Raw genomic sequence first — 20,763 nt, forward strand, 5'->3', positions numbered from 1 at the left:
AAAATGCATGCAAAATGTTAATGAAAATAAACCTGCTAAGGTTTACTCCTGCTAAGGAATAAATGAGCGAAAAGGAGTGTATCCTTTTGGGTTGCTCATTTCAGAAGGATCCTCATGGTTAGGCAGAGATCGGCCAGGGAGGGTTTCCCCTGCAACCGCTCCTTCGCTCCTTTTTCTTTTGCTATTTTTATTTCTCTGTGCGTTTCTCGGAGCTGCCTCCTTTCCCCTCGACGCCTTCCCGCGCCCCAGGCGTGCGGCATACGGCCGGCTGAGCTGTCTGCGCCGGGATCCGCTGAGGACCCGCTGCTGTAGCAGCTCGCCGACCCCGCTCGGCACCTCCTTTCCCACCACTTGGGCTTCAACTCGGAGCGAACGATGCCATCCCGATACAGGGGACTGAAATAGCAAGCGGTGACAAAACACCGGGGAGGTAACGCCGAGCGAGCCGGCCCTTGCAGCAAGAGCCCCGTGCCGCAGGGCTTATTAAACAGGCAGCATTTTGTACGTGTCCATTAGAGGTATCGATAGCTTCTTATTTGGTGTGCGGCATCTGCCACCTTCCCCACCAGGAAACCGCAGTGCCGCGGCACAGCCGTCAGCTGCCCTGCTACGGGCAGCGAGAGCGCTGCATTTAGACATCGTGGTGGCCGTGCCGCCGAGCCTCAGGAGCGCGGATAGAGCTGAATCTTTTTGTTCTCCAAAAATAACCCCGATTTGCTAGGCCTCAGTGGTTTTTAAAAGGAGGTTTTCCATTAGCTTTCCGTCAGAGAGCCGCTGGCAGCGCTGCCCACGTCCCCGCTCCCTGTGAAAAGAGACGGTGGGACGCGGCCCCCGTGGCACTAATGTGGGTTTGCTGATTTTTTTAATCGAAGGAAGTAGAATGAATGAGGAATGCATTAAAATCTGTTTCAAGCAGAACATTTTTAAATACAAATACAGTTTTAGGAACTGTTTCGTTGACATGCGTAACTTTATGTAAACATTTGAGAAAGACGAGGGATTGCGATAACCGCTTGAATACAAAAAGTCACGCAGACCAAGGTAGGAGTGACACCGAACCATGTATTTTTACTGTCTGAGCTCAGTGAAAGGCAAACAAACGAGGAAAAATAAACTAGACGTTTACAAAAGGCCCGGGGCGGGAGCAGTTGCCAAATGCCCGAGCAGTTTGCCGAGCCCAGTGCCCCGGCTAAAAGGTACTGCTAAAAGGCCACCTTATTATCCAGACGTTCCCTGTTTAGGAAACCTCACAGTTCATATCCAAATCATTCTTCAAGAAGGTGAAAGGTGCAAAATCAACTGCTTTTAAATTAGCAAGTTAAAATACGTAGTCAAAAATTAGGAGTGAAAACACCCTGCCCGTCTTCTACGGGCAGTGGCTGGCCTTCACTCTGCTGCGCGGGGCGAAGCAAAAACGGGACGGTTTTCATTTCTCGTATGGTACCTGACTTACTGGTACCATGATAGCCCAAATAAAATATGAAATCAAAGAAGAAAGCTCTTTTTTTTCTTTTTCCAAGTATGCCTTTTGGGTGCAGTTGCTCGAGGATAGTAAATAAGAATAGCAGATCGTTGTAATTTAGAGGCAGCACCCAAGCACGAACGTTGGATATTATTTTGATAGTTTCCCAGGAAGCACATTAACATTTTTATACTCTGAAATACCACACATGAGAAAGAAAGGATCAAAGGAGCAGCGAGCTTCATGGGATGAGGAGGTCTGGGAGAGCTGGGCTGGCGAGGGCGGGAGCCGCAGCACCAGTAAAAGCCGCGTTTCCTCCATGGGAACCAGTTACCCATAAACCCGACGCTTTGGATAACGTTGTGGCGTGTCAGAGGACTTCCCCGCTTCCCTCTTTTGCCTTTCCGTAACAGAGGTTTTCATTAGACGTGCACCGCTTCGTGTTTGAAGAGACACGGTGGGTGTTTTGCAACGGGAACTGGATTTGCTGGGTTTACCCGCCGCAGCGCCGCTGTGAACTGAGAAGGAAGCCAGTGGGGAGGGGGGACACAGCGGGGCAAAGCCCCTCCAGAGCAGACCGGTAAAGCACGCTGTGCTGAGTGCCTTCCCATGCCAGCCCTCGTTTCTCCTCGTTGCGGCAGGCCGGTTTCAAGCCCAGCGCAGGTTAGCGTTGCCTTCGGGGGGGCTTTGCTGGCCCCCGGGGCTGCCACCCCCTAGCACGGTGTTCTCCACCGACGCGGTCCCCGGGACCACCTCCCCTCGCTCCCTGCGCAGGGGGCTGCAGCTGCAATCTTTTGGTTTGAGGCGGCGGTGGTGCGTAGCCGGGCTGTGCACGCACACACGCGCGCTGCTTCGAGGTCCGTCACGTTCCCGTTACGGCCCGCGTGGCCGCAGCTCGCTCTGCCCAGGGCCATCATCCCCTGCGAGGCTGCATTGCTGTTAACAGCAAAGAAAGAACAATAAATGTGTGCTGCCGGTCCTCGGGGCGAACATAAAGCAGTGTCTCCGTATACTTTTGTTTGCTCTGAGAGCATCAAAGACATCAGTGAGTATTTTTTTTCCTCTAGGGCTTTTTTTCGTTTATTATTCCCCTTTTTATTTCTCCTCATCCTCCCGGGCAGAGGGCAGCTTCGCTTCCTAACTGCTTGCCGGTTTGGAGTTAAACGCGAGCTGAGCGCTGTGATGGACCGGGGCTGAAGTGCCCCTGAGCACTGGTGGGACTGGGCTGAACTGGAAACGCACCTTCCAGACACCCGCGTTGGTGGTTTACACCGAGGGCACGGGTTTGGGTGCAGCTCTGGCAGTGGCACGGGAGCCCGGGTGGCTTCTTGGTGCTCCACAGCAAAGGCAGCCGTGTTCCACGGCGGCTGACGCACGGGCTCGCGTGGAGCCCAGCGTGGAGGCAGAGCCGTCTGAGGCCACCGAGGGCTGTTTCCGAGGACGCGTGCCGTCCGTGCAGAGGTTTGCTCTCCTCCCACGGATATTTCCTTGCCGTGGGACCTAAGCAGCTGTTACATTCCCTTAAAAAAACACCACCTTTGCCAACTTCGGCAGTGTGTATTGTGTTCTCTGGAAACCTCTACTCTTCCCTCCCCATGAAATGCATTCCTGACACCTCCTCCCCGTATCGCCCTGAATAGCTAGCACCCCTCGGAGCGGGGACGTGGCTGGACCCTGCCCAGTAATTCCCGCCGCGGGGGGTGCCGGGCAGGGGACGGGGTGTGCTCACAGCCCCAGACGTGAGTTACACCCCAATAAATCAAGTCCAGGCGTGTTTCGCTGCGTGCAGGTCAGGAACTGAGAGGAAACCCCCAGCGCAGCGATCCCCCGCCACGCAGCCCCGGCCCCAAGGGCAGCCCGCACCAGGCTGCCGGGGGTTGTCCCACTGTGAGGGGCTTCCCCGGGGCCCGGGTTGGGTGCTGGGAGGACACCACGAGATTTCATAAGCAGTAAAATACCAAAAGCTGAGTTTTTTCTGCCTGCCTCTGCACAGCACGCAGCCAGCACTGGAGCTCTGCGCTTTTTGGGTAGGTGCTGTGGCTGTTTAAGGATATCTCCCCAGCGTGGATCTGTCGCAGTGGGCGATGTTTGGCTGCTCGACCCTTCTTATGCAGGGCATCTCTGTCAGGAGGAAGAGCCCCGTCACTGGCAGGAAAACGGGATTATTCCCTGCATCCCAACGGAAGAGCCGCCTTGCACCCACGCTGGAGGTGCAAGCAGGGTTTCAGCCAACGGTTTATCAATAAGTCCCTTGCGCCTAGAGAAGGCACTGCCACGTTCCGTACCATCAGGCTTGTGGCAGGAGGTGAGCCGAGTCCCAAGGGCGGTGGGAGCCGAGTCCCAGGGGCGGTGGGAGCCGAGTCCCAGGGGCGGTGGGGTCCGAGCCACTCCGGTTTAGCATCGCCGATTGTCCTGGCTCGTGCTGGAGGTGCCAGAGGGAGGTGGATACGGGCTGTGCTCCGCTCTGCCTCCCGGGTCCTGCTCTCGTGCTGTCGCTGAGCCTTCGCTTGCTGCTGCTGGTGGGAAGCTGGGATGTGAGCAGGGCTCTGCCTGAGGACAACCTTCCCCCCGCTACATTTCTAAGGCAGATTAAGCGGCAGGCAGAGAGCAGCCTTAAGCGTTCCTCTAATTAAAACAAAATCCCTTCTGGCCTCTTATATACAGAGAGATATTACAGACTTAAGGGATGTATAAAATGTATATTTATTGATCGGATCAACTGTTGCAGCTCCTTCCATAGCGTCCGGTGAGAGCATTAATAGACAAGTGACCGGGCTGGCGAGGAGGGCAGGGAAGGGGGGTTTGGCCGGTGCTTTCATTGATGCCAGCCCGCTGGGCTGCTGGCCCAGGCACCTGTGTCACAGCAAGCCCACGAATACCTGCCTGGTATATATATACATCTCTACGTATACATTTATACACATAGCTACCTAGCCAGGCATCACCCCCAGTGCCTGCCTGGGAGTCCCTGGTTCCTGGTCCTGCTTTGCCAGGCTGGTGCTGGTGCGGGCGTGGGTTTGCAGAGTTGCACCCGCAGTGGGTTGTTTCTGGCTGCTTTGCTTCTGAGTCCGCCTGCAGTGGCCGTTTTTTCGGTTGCAGGAATGCAAGATCATTTCTGGTAAAGCCTTGGTAGTGATCGAGGGACAGGACGTGCTTTTCAGTGAGAAACAACCGACCGCTGGGAAGCTTTTGCAGGCTGAGATTTTGTGCTTAGCAAGTTGCTGAACAACCCCAAGAAATATGAGTGTGTAGTGGAAATGTCTGCAGTCCTGGATTAAAACAGCACTGGCAGATGATGCTGTAGCTTCCACAACATAAACATTACAGAAAGATAGTGTAAATACGGGGGATTCTATTTTTTTTTCCTCATTTTTTCCCTCGCTCAGGCCAGGAACTGCTAGAGCTTAAATAAATCATTGCAGAAGTGAGACTGACCTAAATCATTTTACACAGCGGGGACCTTGTCTCCTGCTTTTGGAGCTTCTCGTAATTATGCTGTGCCAGAACAGAGTTTAAGTTGTCTGTACGGCAGCAGCTCCTTCCTACGCCCCGGGGAGCTCGGGGGAAGGTGTGAGATCAGCTCGCTTGTGGCAGCAAGGCTGCTGGGGAGACACAACCACCAGCTCGCGCGTGCCGGGGGAACCGGGGGGTATTTTGGGGGCTGCACCATCCCGTGCTTGGCGCTGCTGCTCCGCCGGGCTCGGCTTGTCCCCGCATGAGCACCCGGTCGGGTCAGGCGTGAGTGCCCAATTAATTCATGCGTAAGTGTCTAATCAGTGAACGCACAAGTGCCCAGTTAATTTACATTTGAGCACCCAACGAGTTCATGCATGAGCACCCAATTAGCGCGTGCATCAGCACGCAATTAGTTCGTGCGTGAGTGCCCGGGAGGTGCACGAGTGCCCAACCAGTGCACGCGTGAGCGACCGAGAAGCTGCTGCATGAGCGTGCAGTGAACCCGCACACAGATTCACAATTACCAGTCCCACGCGTGAACGCCCAGTTAGCGCATCCGTGAATGCCTAATTACTGCGCACGTGAGCCCCGTTAGCGCGTGCATGAGCACCCGAGTAGTTCACGCATGAGCGCCCAGTTATTTTGCATATTGAATGCCCAATTAGCGCGTGCATGGCTGCTCCGTTATTTCATGCATGAGCACCAAGTGATTTACACGTGATTTCCCAGCTGGCTCAACTGCGAGCGCCCAGCGTGTTCCTGGAGCGGGGGCACCCCTGGGGACTGCAGCCCGTGGCTGGCGCGCAGCAGGGAAGGCAGGAGCGTGGCAGAGCGGAGGTAACGCAGAGAGCGGCGCAGAGGCAGGGCTGCTGTGGATGTGCTGCGGCGATGCAGGAGGAAACCCCCACCCCGCAGCCAGCCCAAAGCAACCCGGCATGCCCTGGCACCCCCGAGCTCGTCTGAGGGCTGCGCCGTGCTCTGCTCAGCCACAAAAAACCAACCCCGGCGAGTGCTGTGGCTCACGGGAGGGTGGAGTAGATGATCACAACAGCCTTTCCAGCCTTAAAAATTTAGGAAGTCTTTGATGTGCAGGCAGGGCCCCTCGCAGATAAACCACGTTGGGTTTCGGGCTTGTGCTGGAGCACCCAGCCCAAATGCTATAATGGGCGGCAGGGTAGAAAAGAAAAAATGGAGAAACTCAAGGGAAGAAGTCAAATTAACACGCATCCTTGCCCTGGCCCTGCAAGCACGCCGAGTCGGTGTCCTGAAACCCCCCCACCTTGCAGGCAGAGTGGGACCCCTGCAAAGCCCGCTGTGGGAGCGAAGCCGCAAGGCACAGTCACACAGCGTGCGGTTTGATGTGACTTTTCCTTTGGTGCTGATGTTGTCTCTAAACCCGCCTTTCACTTGGGGAGAGATAAGATTAAAGGGAGTTCCCAGCTCTCTGCATCCAGCTGGGCTGGGAGCCTGGGCTGGGGGGCTGGGAGCTGGGAGCAGGGGGCTGGACGGCTCAGCCCGGCTGGGCTGCGTCACCCCCTCGTCCCTCCGCACGCACAAAGGCGGTTGTTACGTTCCCGTGCTAATACAACCCCACCGAGATCCCAGAGAGATATTTTTATTTATGGATCCTGCATGAACCGCACACCGCAAGTCACTTGCAAAAACTTGCACAGAGCAGATGACCTGAATACATATTAATAAGGCTCACAAGTCGTTTAGTATTAGTTTTTTCTATCGTGCTTGCGGGATGGCAAGGAACGCACTACCTGGCGGAAAGCACTGTTTAGACAAAAAGCCGTCTCTAGCTCGTCACATCTGTAAGCCCGTTTGCCTCGGAGATAAGCCCAGGCTGCCTCCGCTGCCTCTGCTCCGGGACAGACCCCGGGGAGACGAGGAGCGGTAGCTCCGTGCACGCTGGAGCCACGAAAGGGCTGTGCTGGTTTTGGGGACGGGCAGGCAGGACATTGCATGGCCGCAGGCTGTGGCTGGGGGTTCCAGAGCCCCGGTGCGTGACGCCGATGCTGATGGGAAGCGTTTGACCCAGTCCTGGGTGCTTCTTGGGATGAAGGAGCGTTTCTCCCTGGGCAGGAACACCTCGACCCCTGCGCCAGCTCCCGGTAGCAATGATGGGTAGTGACCCCTTCGCCGGCTGGGGAACCTGGGGGACAGTCCCAGGTCTAGTATTCGTGCACTCCGGTCTCACTCGGGACTGAAAGCCTTTGCAGATCAGGCATGGGGACGAGGTGCTCAGAGTGCCAGGCATGGGGAGAACCTGGTTCCCCTTCCCTGGGGGACGTGAGAGCAACCCCTGGGAGACAGAAATGCGCCCAGACGGGATCTGTGCAGTGAAGAGGATGGCAGGTAGTGAAAATGCTTTATCATCCCAAATTTGTGAACAATAAACTGGGGGACTTGGGGTCTGCTATTGATGTTAATGGACTGCTTACGGTGATCGAACCCTCAGCATCAGCGGTGGCAGCTCCCCGCTGGAGTTTTATAGAGCATTTCCTTTTATAGGGCATTTTCTTTTTCCACGGGATTTATTCAGGTTCCATAGCAGGGATTCAGGGAGATAATAACATACATTAACCAGGGCGCGGAAAACTGCTTCGCAAACAAGATTGATCAAAGCAGCCCAGGACTGATAGCAAACGCTCCGTAATGCAGTTTGCAAAACACTTGCCAAAACAATTGACTCCTGGTAAAAAATAACTCGTGGGGCGGCCTCGGGGGGGCTGCGGCCGGTGAGGGACCTGGCCCAGCAGCCGGAAAGCTGGTGGCTGGGGACTGCAGCGATGAGCAGGGGCCAGATCCGGCTCCCCCTCGCCCAAGGCAAGTGCCAGGCTTTGGTATTGCGGTGCGAGCACCCGGGGGGAGCCGCTGGCCGGATCCTGCCCCCGGGCCAATGCGGGTGCTGGGGTGGCAGGTCATCGGGGTGCCCAGCCGCGTGGGGACCCGTCCCCCTGGCCAGTGCGTGCCACCCCACGGTGCCTCATGGACAGGCTCTCATTTGCCGGGGAGAACAACGTGTTTTGCGAGGGTCTGCAAGGCTCTCCCCCCGGCAGAAGCGGGATGCGGGGCTGAGCTGCTGGCAGTGCCTCCCTCTCACGCCCGCGTCTCGTTTCTGTGCAGATGCTTTGCAGCGTGTTTCTGCAAGGAGATCGGGAGCTGCCGGCTCCTCGCTCGATGCATCAGCCACAGGAGGATGATTATCAGTGATTGCGACGTCGCTAGACAAGGGAGAGTACCTGCAGCCGCCCCGGCTGGGATGTTTGCGCTCTGGCCGCAGCCGGCAGGACCTGACGGGGGGGGTTGTGTTGCTACGATGAAGTGGCCAAATCCCGCTTCGTGTGGAGCAGCCGCCCTGCTCTGGGGGTGCCCGGCTGTCGCTGCCGTGCCCACGCCCCCCGGGACACGCGGGGAGAGCGAGAAGGAGAACTGATAAAAGAAGGTGCTTCACTGCTGCCGTTGGTTTTATTTATTCTTCTTGGCAAAAGAGAGCGACGGATGGCGGAATCTGGAGAAGAGCGAGGAGGTGAGCAGAGGTGCAGGAGACGTGGCAGAGGAGGAGAGAGGGAAGGAATTCCTGCAGGGAGAGGAAACGAAGGCGACATTTCTGCAGTCATCTGCTGCGGACACGTGCTACAAAATACATCAGTGTGCGGTGCCCACGGCGGGGCAGAGCAGAAGTAATGGGCTAAGTTGTAGCAAAGTGGGTTTAGGTTAAATAAGAAGAAAAATCTCCTATGGGAGTTGTTACCGTGGAGGTGCAGCGTGGAAGCAGAGCTGGTGCGATGCTGCAGCTGCACCAGCAGCCCAGCTTTCGGTTTCCCAGACCTCTGCGTTTCTTAGGGCAGACGCGCACAAAATCTGTGGGTTTTCACTTAAAATCGCCTGGGATTGGAAACACGTCTCGTGGGGAAGCGTGTGGCTGTGGGGCAGGAGGAGCACAGCCTTAGATGGCAAACTGCTCCTCGCCGCCAGGCCCTTTTCCTGTTAATCCCTGTGAAGCGCCTTATATAGTGCACTCGGAGGAATTTATAAATAAATGCTTTTTGTCACGATTCAGGAACGCGTCTCCCTCCGCGGCATCTGAAGCACTTTCTTCCCTCAAGGCCACGCTCCTTCACGTGCAAAGAGCAGTGCCAAGCCTGCAGCGCCCGGCAGCGGCCACGGCCGGGGCTGTGCCGGGCAGGAGCGGGCTCCTCCGTGTTCTCTTGCTGCTGACCATTTTGGGGAAGGAGGCAGGACATAACCGGGACGGGGTTACACTGGGATTACTAGAGCAGCCACCCACACTGGAGCCGGCTCTGTGGACTGCTGACTGTCACCATTTGGGTTCAGGGCCACGGTTTTATACCTCGTCCCTCTTGCCCTGGGCTGAAGGCACCCGTGGGCGTCCCCGGGACGGGCAGGGCAGGAGGGAGGCGAGCGCTGCTTCTGCGCCCGCTTGCACTGGGAAGATACTGGGAGGTTTGAAGCGTGGGAGTCTCATGGGAAAGCCTGGGGCTCCCGTTGTACGGGACAGACAGGACGAGCATCGCTCAGCAGCTGCCTCTAGCCTTAAAACCTGCCGAGCCCCCGTCACCTGCCCCGGCCCAGCTCAGGATTAATAGTACAGTAAAAGCAGACGTCGTGGTTGTCACTCTATCGCACGCGAGGATTAAGCAGAAACTCGTGGCAGCAGGAATGGAGATCTGACTTACAGCAGCTCAGATCCCTCCCCGCTAACGAAGCTCCTTCGTTAGTAAGGGATGGTGTAGCAATACGGGCTGGGCAACCTGGCTCTGCTGAGGGCGGTGGCGTTCCGACCCACGGGCCCGGCTCACCCGCAGCAGCAGCGCTGCAAGACTGGTTTGGTGTTTGCCGGATGCCGGAGCTCCTCGGAGGAGAAAAGCAGAGGGTTTGGGTTTCCTCCGCAGCTCAGTACTGGGGAGGGAGGGAGGGAGCTGCCTCCTCCAGCGCAGCCGGGCTGGTTCCCGTGCCTGCACCGGAGCCGGAGCCGGGCTCTGTGCCCCGTGGCGCTGCCGCCCTGGTGCAAACCGCAGCTCCGTTCTGGCCCAGCAAGGGGAGAGCCAAGGCTCTCCGCCTCCCGGTCTGGGATGCTCATTAAAAAAATCCACAAGACTCAGAGATCTGTTGCCTCAACAGAGACTCGGCAGAGCTATAAATAGCCCAGCCAAGCGCCACGCAGTGAACCTGAGCAGAGCCGGCTGCCCTCGTGGCCAGGCGCTCCCGGGAGCCTCGCAGGGACGACCGGCTCTGCTGCTCTGCTGCACGGCCCCGGGGAGCCCACCCGCTCTGGCCGGGCAAGCCTAGACCTGCTGCAGCCTACGGGGCCGTGGGTCTGCCCCATCCCCGCTCTCAGGGCTCCCCATGGGCTCCCGCATCCTGGGCACCCTGCAGAACTCCGACCTCCCGCCTCTCCCAAGCAGGTCCCGCTCTGGCAGCTGCCCGTCAGCCGCCCGGGCATGGCCTTTCGCCCCCGCCAGCCCCGAGATCAGCACCTCCAGCTCCCTCCAGCCGTGCGGAGCCTCTGGAAACACCGCCATAAAAGTATTTACTCCCGCTGCCACTGAGATGGAAGCTCATAAAGGGCTGTAGCTAAGCCTGTTACTGCATTAGCACCGGCATCCAAAACAGATGAAGGCAGGGTCCCGGCTGGGGGTGGCCTGCGGTGGACCCCGAGCGTGTCGGTGGGTGCAGGCATCGCCTGCACCCCGGCAGGACGGGCACTGCCCGCTTCCCCTTCCTGCAGAGGGAGCAAGAAAAGTCAACCTGCAGAAGAAAGCAAGAAAAACACTGCTCGAGGGGTGCAAAGAGACCATCAGTTATTTCCCAGAGGGGTCTCGATGTTGATAAGGCTGAGGCCTGAGGCTGTAATTTGACGGCTGCAGCCCAGCCCTCCGCTCTGGACACATATTCATTTATTGACACTTTGCTTCTCGGCCGGAGCAGCTCTTGGTGCAGCCCCGGGACGTCTGCAGCTCCCATGTGTGCGGTGCCGGGCAGACAGCAGGCGACCCGCAGCCATTCCCTGGCCGATGCACCCCGGCTTTGAGCTTTTGAGCTCAGAGGGGATGCTGATGCCCTCAAATTATCCATCTGAAGGCTGGAGGTCAGGTCCCATGCTGCCAGCGGTGGTCTTACAAACCTAGTGCCGTGCCCCGCAGCATTAGTCCTCACTTGCTTTTCTGCTGCTATCTTAAGGCTGAAGCTCAGGTCTGGACCCATTTGGGAATAATAAATATTTTATTTGCTGTTGGGATTTTTGACCAGTATCTCAGAGGCTGCAAAGGTCACACCAGGAAACATCCGCTTCATTAGCAAAAAGGATCAGCGCATTCCTGGGCCTTCTGCTCGCGAGGCAAAAGCGCAGCCTTGGAGCGAACTCCAGTCTGTCCCCCGAGTGCTGTTATCAGCCGTAGGCTTGTCTTCCTCGAGCAATCAAATTAGATAGATTTCAGTACCCAGAGTGGTCTCCCTGGTTCTCAAGGCCACGTGTGCAATTAAAACTGGTCTCGTTAAGAGCCAGCTGAGCCCGGGCAGCGCCGTCTCCATCTCGCCGCTGTTCACACCGGGCAGCGCTGTGCAGGCACCGCGGCGTGGGAACGGGGACGGCATGGGAACAGGTACTTTGTTGTTTTGCTGGGCTTTTCTTCAGGTGGCTTCTGCAAAGGGCTTCTTGGCACCTCTGCTCAAGTGAAATGGAGCAACCAAAATGGGAGCTGGCTGGCGGCCAGCCTGGCAGACGGGCCCGCGGGGACAGCCCGGGGGGCAGGTATATGCCCGGAGCACGTTTACTGAGGGCAGGAGCCCCACCTGGGAAAGCCAAGTGGCCAAAGCGCCGGTGTCACACCTACGTGCCAGCATCCTGCTGGCCCCGCTGCTCCCTCGCTGCCAGCCCCAGCGCAGGACCCCATGAGACCTCACGGGCGGGTGTGCGGGCAGCAGATGGGTTACAGCTGTGAGTCTCCCTCGCTGTTTCCCCCCCTGAGGTCTGCACACAACGGGCAGCACGGGGTTTGGCTGCCAGCCCCCCGCCAGCCGTGGGGACCCCGCTGCAGGGCTGCCGGCGGCGGAGGTTAGCGGGTACCCTGCCAAGGCACGCAGCACCGCATCAGCCCTCCGACCCGCTCCGACGGCACTGGTACCTGCCGAGTTACCAAAGCTGAGTCGTGGCCACGGCTTTACTCCAGGGAGAGCAGTAACGCAAACCAGGGTATCACAGTGCTGCGTCAGGCCTTTCCCTGGACTTCGGGGTGAACAGAGAGTTTTTATTCTCCCCTTTGTCCTTCCCTTGGCTTTCACACGTACGTGAAACATCACACGTTCTCACGGTGAGCGTACGATGAAGCTGCTCGAACGGCCGCGTTGTCACCCCCGAGCGCTGGTGTGGTGCGGGGCCACTTCTCGGTGGTGCGGTACCTGGGGTCGGGATTTTATCAGCTTTCCCACACGAAGCAGGGCTGGACCTGGCAGGACTCGCTGAGACAGCCCCGAGGAAAATCAGCAGCTCCCGCAGGACATGAGGCTGGTGGTTTAGTGAAAGATGCTCCCACCTTTGCTGGGCATCCCCCAAGCTTTGCTGCCAGTATAAAAGCAGGGAGACCCCGAGAAATGAGGGAGCCCTCCTGACGTGTTCAGGAGCGGGAAATCTGTCTGGCTTTGCGGGGCAAGGAGAGATGCTGAGTCCTGCGGGGGAAACCGAGCACCTGCCTGCAGTGGTCTGAAAACCTGGACATCTGGGGACAGTGGAGGAGGAGGTTAGGTCGAGCTCCAGGAGACCTGGATCTGTTCGTAACGGGGCTGCTAACGGCCTCAGGGACCTTTCACAGGTCAGTCTCTCCTGCTACTGCCTTAGTTTCCTCAGCTGTAAGAAGCTGCAGCCATGCCAGCCATCTTGGGAGGGTATCGCAAGGCTCAAGTGATCAATGACCATCACGTGTGGAAGATCTCAGGTGGAAGACGCCGTGGAGGTGCAAAGCTACAACTAATCACAACTGTTTCTTTACTCTTAGGTTCAGCTGTCTTTCTGAGCACGCTTTGCACGTGGCAGTCCCCAGCCTGCAAGCAGCTCTGCGGACACAGAGAGGTCTCACGGGACGCCAGGAATCCACAGGCGGAGAGCCACGCGCGAGACCTGGCTTTACGTGTGCACAGCACTGCCAAAACGCAGCCGCTTCGGGTGGCCGCAGCGCTCGGTGCCCAGCGACGCGGCAGCACATCCCGCCGCAACGATGCCCTGGGATCTCGCAGGGATGGGAATATAACCCCAACGCCACGGAGCCCCGCTCCGCTGGAAGGCTGCCCTGTTTTCAGCGCCCGGCTGAGCTGCCACGCCACGCAGCTGCCCAGCGCCGAAACCAGAGCCCCATGGTGCCAGCTCAGACCCGCGGCGGGGCAGAGCCGGGGGAAGGCAGCGGGTACGGCGTGCCCTCGCGGTGCCGACAGGCCGGCCCGGCTGCGGGCTCTGCCACAGAGATCCCTCCCTGCCACGCCTGGCGTGAGGGCAGAGCCAGGCCCGTGGGGGTCAGGGACACCACAGCAGCAAGGCCCCCTCAAGGGATCAGGCCCTCCCAAGGCAGTTACCCCCAAAGGGGGTAACTTTTACCCCCAGGTTACCCGCAGGTCTCCCCAAGGCAGTGGGTCCCTCCCAGGGGTTCAGGGTCACCCCCAGGAATCGGGGTCCCCAAGGCAGAGGGGGCCCCCGCAGAGCAATCATGGCCCCCTAAGGCAGCAGAGAGCGCTCCAAGGGAACCAGCCCGCCCAGGGGATCAGGCTCTCCCCAGGGGTCCACGGACCCCCCCGGGGACCGGCCCCCCGGGGACCAGCCCCGGCCCCTCACGGCCCCGGGGTACCCCCCGCCCCCGCCAGGCACCGCCCCGCCCCGCCCCGCCCCGCGCTCGCCCCGCGGCATTGTGGGATGAAACAGGATGTAGGCAGAACAGCGCGGGCGGACGGGCCGGGGCGGCGGGCCGCGCTGCGGCGCAGCCAATGGGGACGCGGCGTGCCGGGCGCCGCAGCCAATGGGGGAGCGACGGGCCGCGCGCCGCAGCGGGCGGGGCGGTATTTGAGCGCGGCGCGGCGGCGAGGCGCAGAGCGCTCGGCGCGGCGCAGGGAACGGAGCGGAGCGGGCTGAGGCGAGCGGGTCCGGGCCTCCTCCCACCTCCTCCTCCTCCTCGGTGCCGTGCCTCGCTCTCTCGGGGTGGCCCTGTCACTGTGAAGGTGAGCGACGTCCTCCGCCGGGCCGGGCCGGCGGCGACCTCCGCGCCTCGCCTGGCACCGGTCGCTCCGTGTGCGAGGGGGCTGCGGGGCCGCCCCGGTGGGAGGGGGTCCTGGTCCTGGCCGGCCGGCCGGCCGGCGGCTCCGGCCCGTGGGTAGCTCCCGGCGGCGCTCGGAGCACGCTCCGCCCCGGTGGCCTGCCGCCGGTGCGTTGCCGGCCCCGCTCCGGGCAAGGTCACCGCTGCCTCGGGTGCCCCTGGGGCTCCCCCCGTGAAGGTCACGCAGGGCTCCGGCCTGCACATGCGCCCGGCTCCTGGGAGCCGCCTGGGAGCGTCTCCCCGGGCCCCCTTCTGCGCTGGCGGGGAGGGGGCTGTGCCGCACCCCCTTCCCAGGGCCCTCTCCTGCCGTGCTGGGGGAAGCGGTGGGTGCTGGGCTTGGGCCTCGTTCTGCTCTTAGGGCCCATCCTGCCCGGGGAGGGAAAGAGTGGGTGGGGGGCTTGTCTCATCCCCATCCCGTGTCTTGTGCCGTGTCTTGTCCGGATGGGGGAAGGAGTGGGTGCTGAGCTTGAGCATCATCCCTTTCCCAAAGGCCCATCCTGTCCTGCTGGGGGAGTGGTTGGGTGCTGGGCTTGTGTCTCATGCTCCTTCCAAGACCTCATCCTACCCTGGAGAGGGAAGGGTTGTATGCTGGCTTGGGCCTAATCCCCCTCCCAAGGCCTCATCCTGCCCTGGAGTGTCTGCCAGGGCTGTGGTCTTTTCTTCCTCCCTCAAAGCCCCATCCTGCCCTGGGATGGGGAAGGGGTGGCTGCTGGACCTGTACTATTACCCCTTCCCAGGCCCCTCCTGCCCTGGGCTGGGTGCTGGGGCTTTGTGGTTTTCCTCAGAGAGGGCTAGACTTGGGTGGCAAGACCCGAGGGCCAGCTGTGATCTTGTGGCTTAGAGATAAGAGGTGTACGTGGTCCCGCTGGGCTGCCTTGTGGGGAGGGTGCCTCTGTAACCCCATGGGGGGAATGAGCTGAGACTGGGGCCCTGCTCTCTGATGTTCAGGTGGGTGGATGTGGCGACACTCGGAGCTGCTCCCTGCCCCACGGCGGGTGCAGGGGACCCTCCCTCCAGCAGCACAGTGAGCTGCCAGCCAATGTCATGGCTGGCCTGTGAAGGATGCTGTACCCTGGAGCAGTGCGGTGTGCTGGGGAGGGCAGGCTGGCCAGGGCTTGCAGCTCTACTGAAGGATAATTGTTTTTTTTTTTCTCTATGGCGCTGTTGGCCCTCGGCAGCATGGGCCTGCACTGAGATGCTCCTTGCCTAAACAATGAGGAAGGAAGATGCTTTTTGCAGGTCACTCTGTGGCTGGTTATGTAATGGCAAATGCCCTCTGAACTCAGTGTGCAGTGGTGGTGTGTGAAGGCCTGATGTGTGTGAGAGCTTGCTTGCCCTCCTTCCCTAAAGAGGCTTTCCTGGAAGAATGACCCACAAGTGAATTCCTGCTAGTTTCATTTTCCTGTGGGCTGGACCCCCAGAAGACTCTTCCAAGGGATTGCCAGATTCCTGGATAGCAAATCCAAATCTACAGGCAGTTGGTTGGGCTGTTCTGAGCCATGTCTTGTCCTGCCAGGGTTTCTGGGCCACAGGCTAACACCCACTGGCTTAAACCACAGCATGGAGGGGAACAAGCTGCCTGGAAGTGGCTTTTCCAGAGCTGTGGTAGGGGCGTGTGCTCTCTGTTGGCGCTTGAGCTCAGTTCCTGTCATTCCTCCTGATGCTATTAGTGTATGTTAATAGCAGTGCTCTATTAAACGTTGTATCTAAAACGTATAAATTAAGGTTGCAACAGAAGTCTTCAACTGCAGGCAGAGTGAAGAATTGAAGTATTGTAATCATAGGGCTGCAATTATGTAACTGGATTCTCTTTCTCTCTGGATAGCAGGCTCCTTTAATTGCTGTAACAAAGCTACTCCTTCAGTTTTCTGGGACTGTTCCAGGAAGTGATCATTGCAGCAGATTTTCTTCACTCCCCAGTAGAGCTAAAAATGTGTAGTTTCACTATTTCAAAACATGCTTGGTAGTATCGCTCAAAACTTGCAGCACTGTGAAAGGATTTAGGAAACTTAATGGTGCTCTGCAGGCTTAACTGGAGGCGCTCCTTGTCATCAAGAAGCTTATTCCCACAAAGTTTTAATATGCTCTGGTAAGAGCTGCTGCCCAGGTGAGCAGCTGTGGTCCCCCTCAGCGCAGCCCTCTGCTTGGCTGGTCCCCCAGATAACATGTGCCCTCCTGACCAGGCCTTGTGTGGCTTGGGAGCGAGGGGTCTGGTGCTCAGAGGGGTATTGGGGTGTGCCTGCCAGCAGCAGGACTGCACGGGGCTCCTTCTCCAGGGCATGCGTCGTGGCCTTTGTTTGAAGAAAGGGATTGCTAAATCCCCATTTTCTAGGATAATATGAACTGCACTGGAAACTTCCCAATGTGGAATGCCTCCCTGGAAAGGCCATGGCAGATCTATGTGTACATGGCTTCGGTGCCTGGTATGAAGCACCTGAACTAACTCATCTAACTTATCTTAACTAACTAACTTGAAGGGGGCTACGTGCTCAGCTCCAGTATACTACTTAGTAGTTTCTTAAAGGTCACGGGCAGCACTAGCATGCTGGTTTCTAGCATCTGTGTTGTGGTTCACAGGCAGAGGGAGGAAAAGGAGGCTGCTTTGCCAGGCCCTAGCTGTGCTAGCTCTGTGGTGGGGCTTGCTTCCCCCTGCCCCTGTTTCTAGGCTGCAGCATGGCGTTAACCTGTTTCTGGCTTGTCAGACCGGCTTTGTCCCGTGGGAACAGCTGAAGTCTGGGTTTCAGTGGCAAAGCAGCAGTGAGGTGAGGGGATGATGATAGGCTGAATGTGGAACAACACTCCTTCCAGGCTAAATTAGCAGCAGTTACTGTAACTCCTGGCATGAGGTGGAATAAAAAGGGCTGCTGCTGTTAACATGCTTCCTGAGCCTCCCTGCCGGAGCCGGGCATTCTGGGGTCTGTTGCTTGCAAGGCTCTGAACAGATGGTGCTCCAAACCACTGGTGCACCTGGAAGGCAAACTTGGCTGTAGCCTATTGATGTATAGGAGGGCTGTAGCTCTCTGCAGATCCTGTCTCCTCCCACACAGTAAGCTTTTTCTGCATGTGTTTAATGCAGATGCTGATGTTGGGCTATCTCTGATCTAACTTCCAGACGGTGCCAGTGCTACAGTGCTCCAGCTATAAGGGGCACCTTAGCCTGGGACTACTGTAGGCTACCCTGACAAACTCACCCTGGGCGCAACAGGGGGTTTGTAGTATGGGCTTGTGGCACAGCCTGCCATAGAAAGGACAACCTCTGATGTACAGGAAGCTTCTCCTTTCTTGGGAAGGGATTAAAGGAATCTATCTTCTGCCTTAGGTTCACGATGTCTGACAGAAAGGCTGTGATCAAGAATGCGGACATGTCCGAGGACATGCAGCAGGATGCTGTAGACTGTGCTACACAGGCAATGGAGAAGTACAACATAGAAAAGGACATTGCAGCATATATAAAGAAGGTAACTAAGGGATGAGGGGGCTGCTCTGGCTGAGAATTCCTGAAGCTCTTAAGTATGTATACCTGTCATGAGCCTGAGTGTTTGAGACTTCATACTTGTGTGTTTGGAGGGAGAAGATGCTTTCTTCTTTGCTTCTTTACTGCTGTTCCCAAGAGGATGGAGTGACTTCTCCAAGGTCAGAGGAGGGCTATGGCAGAGCAGGGCCTGGTCTGTTGCTCTGGCAAGCTCTGAGCAAACAGTGTGAGTGCTGTCCCTCAGGATTTGCCAGCCCAGAAAGAGCTGGCTGCAGTCTCTCTTTAGGACTTGCTCCACAGATGCTGCTGCTTGACTTGCAGTACCAGCACAAGGTGGGATTACTCTGTTTCACCCAGAGGGCAGCTGTGCATGTGTGGTTCTGTCTGCCATGTTCCTGGCTCCGGGGTGGGTGGTGTGGAGGAGGATGGGGCCTTGTGCTGGCTGGCAGGGTTGTGAAAGGTGCTGCTTTAAAAACAGTGCAAGCAGCTGCCCTGGCTTGTGAAGAGGTGTCTCCCTGTTTCCAGGAGCCCATTAACTTAAGTCTCATGCTTGATGGCATCTGGGGAGCTGTCCGTTCTCTCTGTAGCCACTTCTCCAAATGGTTGGGCAAAATCCTTTTGAAGGAGGAAAGTGTGACTTCATAGGCAATGCGGTCCTGGCACCTGGGCTAGCTTTTGGGCCTGGCTTGTAATCTAAGCTTGAATGTAAAGGATTCAAAGGTGTCTCCTAACTTAACTTCGCAGATCACTTTGATTGGAGGCAAGACTTATCTCAAAGTGCTTGGGGCAATGCAGCCTATAAAGTGAGTGAGTGCAACAGCAGGCAGCCAAAAAAGTTGGCCTTTATTTCCTGAGTGTGTTGGGAGGAGGGAAGCAATTTGATGCACCTTCATGCCCTGGCAAGAAAGCTTTTCCTTACTTCAAAGGTTACCTGCAAAGAGCTCAAACTGTCTTGCTGCTGTCTGAGGACTAACACTTGCTTTAATCTTGAATGTTGAGTCTGTTCTTCTAGCTCTGTCTCAGGGGAGGGAAGGGAAGGGTGTTCTTGGGAGTTGTGTATTAGAGGGAGGAAAATGGTCTTTAACCCTATCCTACCTGCTGAGTAGAAGACTGACTATTAAGCCAGCATTCAGCTTGCTCACCTCGGACCTCTCAGGTCTTCATGTGCTGTCTGGCCTGTGAATTTGCCTGCTCATTTTCAATGCAGGTTTTCTCCCCTTTATGCAAAGAAGAGTCCCAAACAACAGAAGCCAGACTTCTCCTTCCTTTTTTTAGATGACCTTTAAGCTCAAATGCCTTGCTGGAGCAGACATGCCAAAATCTTTTTTATTTTTTGTGAGTGGGCTTGGAATGGGAGAGGAGAAATATTCCCCTGAGCTAGCCTACACACAGGGCTTGAATAGCACTGTACCAAGGAGAGCTCTTAGGTCTGCTCTTTCTGCTCAGGGCTGATGGGTGCTCTAAGTCTCAGGAGATGATTTGCTTGTGTCGGATCCTTCAAACAATCTAGCGCAGAGGTCTGGCTGTGTCAGTCACTACCTCGCTTAATACAATAGTGTCTTGCAGTGGGGAATCTAAAGATGCTGCAGGTGGGAGGAGAGGCGATAGTGTGTGAACAGAACCAGCTAAGAATTTGTGCTTAGAACTATTTTCATGTGGGCTTTCTTGGCCTTAATGCCTCTCTTCTCTTTCTTCAGGAATTTGACAAGAAATACAACCCAACTTGGCACTGCATTGTTGGCAGAAACTTTGGCAGCTATGTAACACATGAGACAAAGCACTTCATCTATTTTTACTTGGGTCAGGTTGCAATTCTTCTCTTCAAGTCTGGATAGGAAGTAGGAGCAAGTGAAATTTGGACTGTAATGCACTGATGGCTGAAGCCACGACTCCCTTTAACATGGCTATGCCGCTGCATGGACTGTATACTATATTTAATGTGTATATGTTGCAGTAAAAATCTACTTCTGTTTAGTTGCCTGGGAAGAAGGCGGCATTTTTTTGTTACTGCTTTTTTTTGGTTGTATTGCACTAGGAAACCTGTAAATGCTTAAACAATGGCCTTTACGTGGGAAGAAATAAAACTATTCCACAACAGCTCCCTCAGTGGTAACTCCTTCTTTGAGGCTGGGAAAACTTCTTTGGGCAGGCCAAAAGACCCTGACTTCCTTACTGAGTTTTTATTAGACTGTTAATCTTGTAATGAGGAGCAAAGCCAGTGTGAGCCTCTGTACCCACCCTGCAGACTGTAGAGAGCTGGCTCTCCCAGTAACCTCAGTGCAGGTACTCAGACCTTCCCTGAAAGCTGATGGGGTGGCTCTTGATTATGTGGCTTTCACACACAAGTTGAACTCCACCTCGGACTGTGATAAACAGACTTGCAGCTGGCACCCTCGGTGTTCTCTTTCAGTGCCCATCACTGTATTTTTTGGCTCTGCTGAAACATTGACCTAGACGTGTAAGCAACTCAGCCTGGTCTAGAAGACTTCAACAAACACCCCCCTGAGTTGCTGCGGAAAGCAGCATCCTGTGGCGGAAGTCTTTAGACCTTGATACTGAGATCTAAAGCCATGTAGCCTGTCCCCGAAATGGAGTAGGATATCAAATTGGTGACTACTGACAACAGCTCTATTTGGCATGTTCTTAGCCAGTTGTCTCAACACTGCCTTAACTTGATGCTCTCCTTAAAGCAAGCTAGTCATGTGGAAGACTTGTAAGTGGCCACTGTCTCCTTTTTTTATTTTCTGTAGCTGATAAGCTATTTCTGGAGGACTGTCCTCCATGTTCTGATATCTGCTTTTGTTCTTAAAGCACAGTACCAAGAAGTTAAATTTACATGTGATGTTTGTGTGAAGGAAACTCATGTGACATCTGCTTCAAAGGCAGACAAATGTCTTGGTCTCCAATAGGTTCAGCAGTGATGTTGTCTTAGTATGTACTGACTCTTGGATTACACTGCAGGAAGTTCTTTTTATCTGGGTGTGTGGAAATGCTGTGTGATGGCAAGTAAATATCTGGTGCTTGTCATAAGGTCTATTTATTGGGTTGCT

At 56.5% G+C, this 20,763-nt stretch overlaps 1 protein-coding gene across 1 annotated transcript; it reads left to right on the forward strand.

Annotated features, from left to right (window-relative positions):
• Positions 1-13,987: 13,987 nt before the first annotated feature.
• Positions 13,988-19,810, forward strand: DYNLL2 (dynein light chain LC8-type 2). Its single transcript, XM_075517993.1, has 3 exons — positions 13,988-14,146; positions 17,561-17,699; positions 19,411-19,810. Exons 2-3 carry the CDS (start codon positions 17,568-17,570, stop codon positions 19,546-19,548), a joined length of 270 nt encoding a protein of 89 aa, XP_075374108.1. The 5' UTR covers positions 13,988-14,146; positions 17,561-17,567; the 3' UTR covers positions 19,549-19,810.
• The last annotated feature ends 953 nt before the right edge of the window (positions 19,811-20,763 follow it).

Source organism: Mycteria americana, chromosome 15 (assembly GCF_035582795.1).
Source record: "Mycteria americana isolate JAX WOST 10 ecotype Jacksonville Zoo and Gardens chromosome 15, USCA_MyAme_1.0, whole genome shotgun sequence".
NCBI classification, from domain to species: Eukaryota; Metazoa; Chordata; class Aves; order Ciconiiformes; family Ciconiidae; genus Mycteria; species Mycteria americana.

Excerpts from the sequence above, each read along its gene's own strand:
- DYNLL2 (XM_075517993.1), top strand. The coding sequence starts at position 17,568 with ATGTCTGACAGAAAGGCTGTGATCAAGAATGCGGACATGTCCGAGGAC. Across the intron at positions 17,700-19,410 it reads TTGCAGCATATATAAAGAAG|GAATTTGACAAGAAATACAA; the intron begins GTAACTAAGGGA and ends CTCTTTCTTCAG.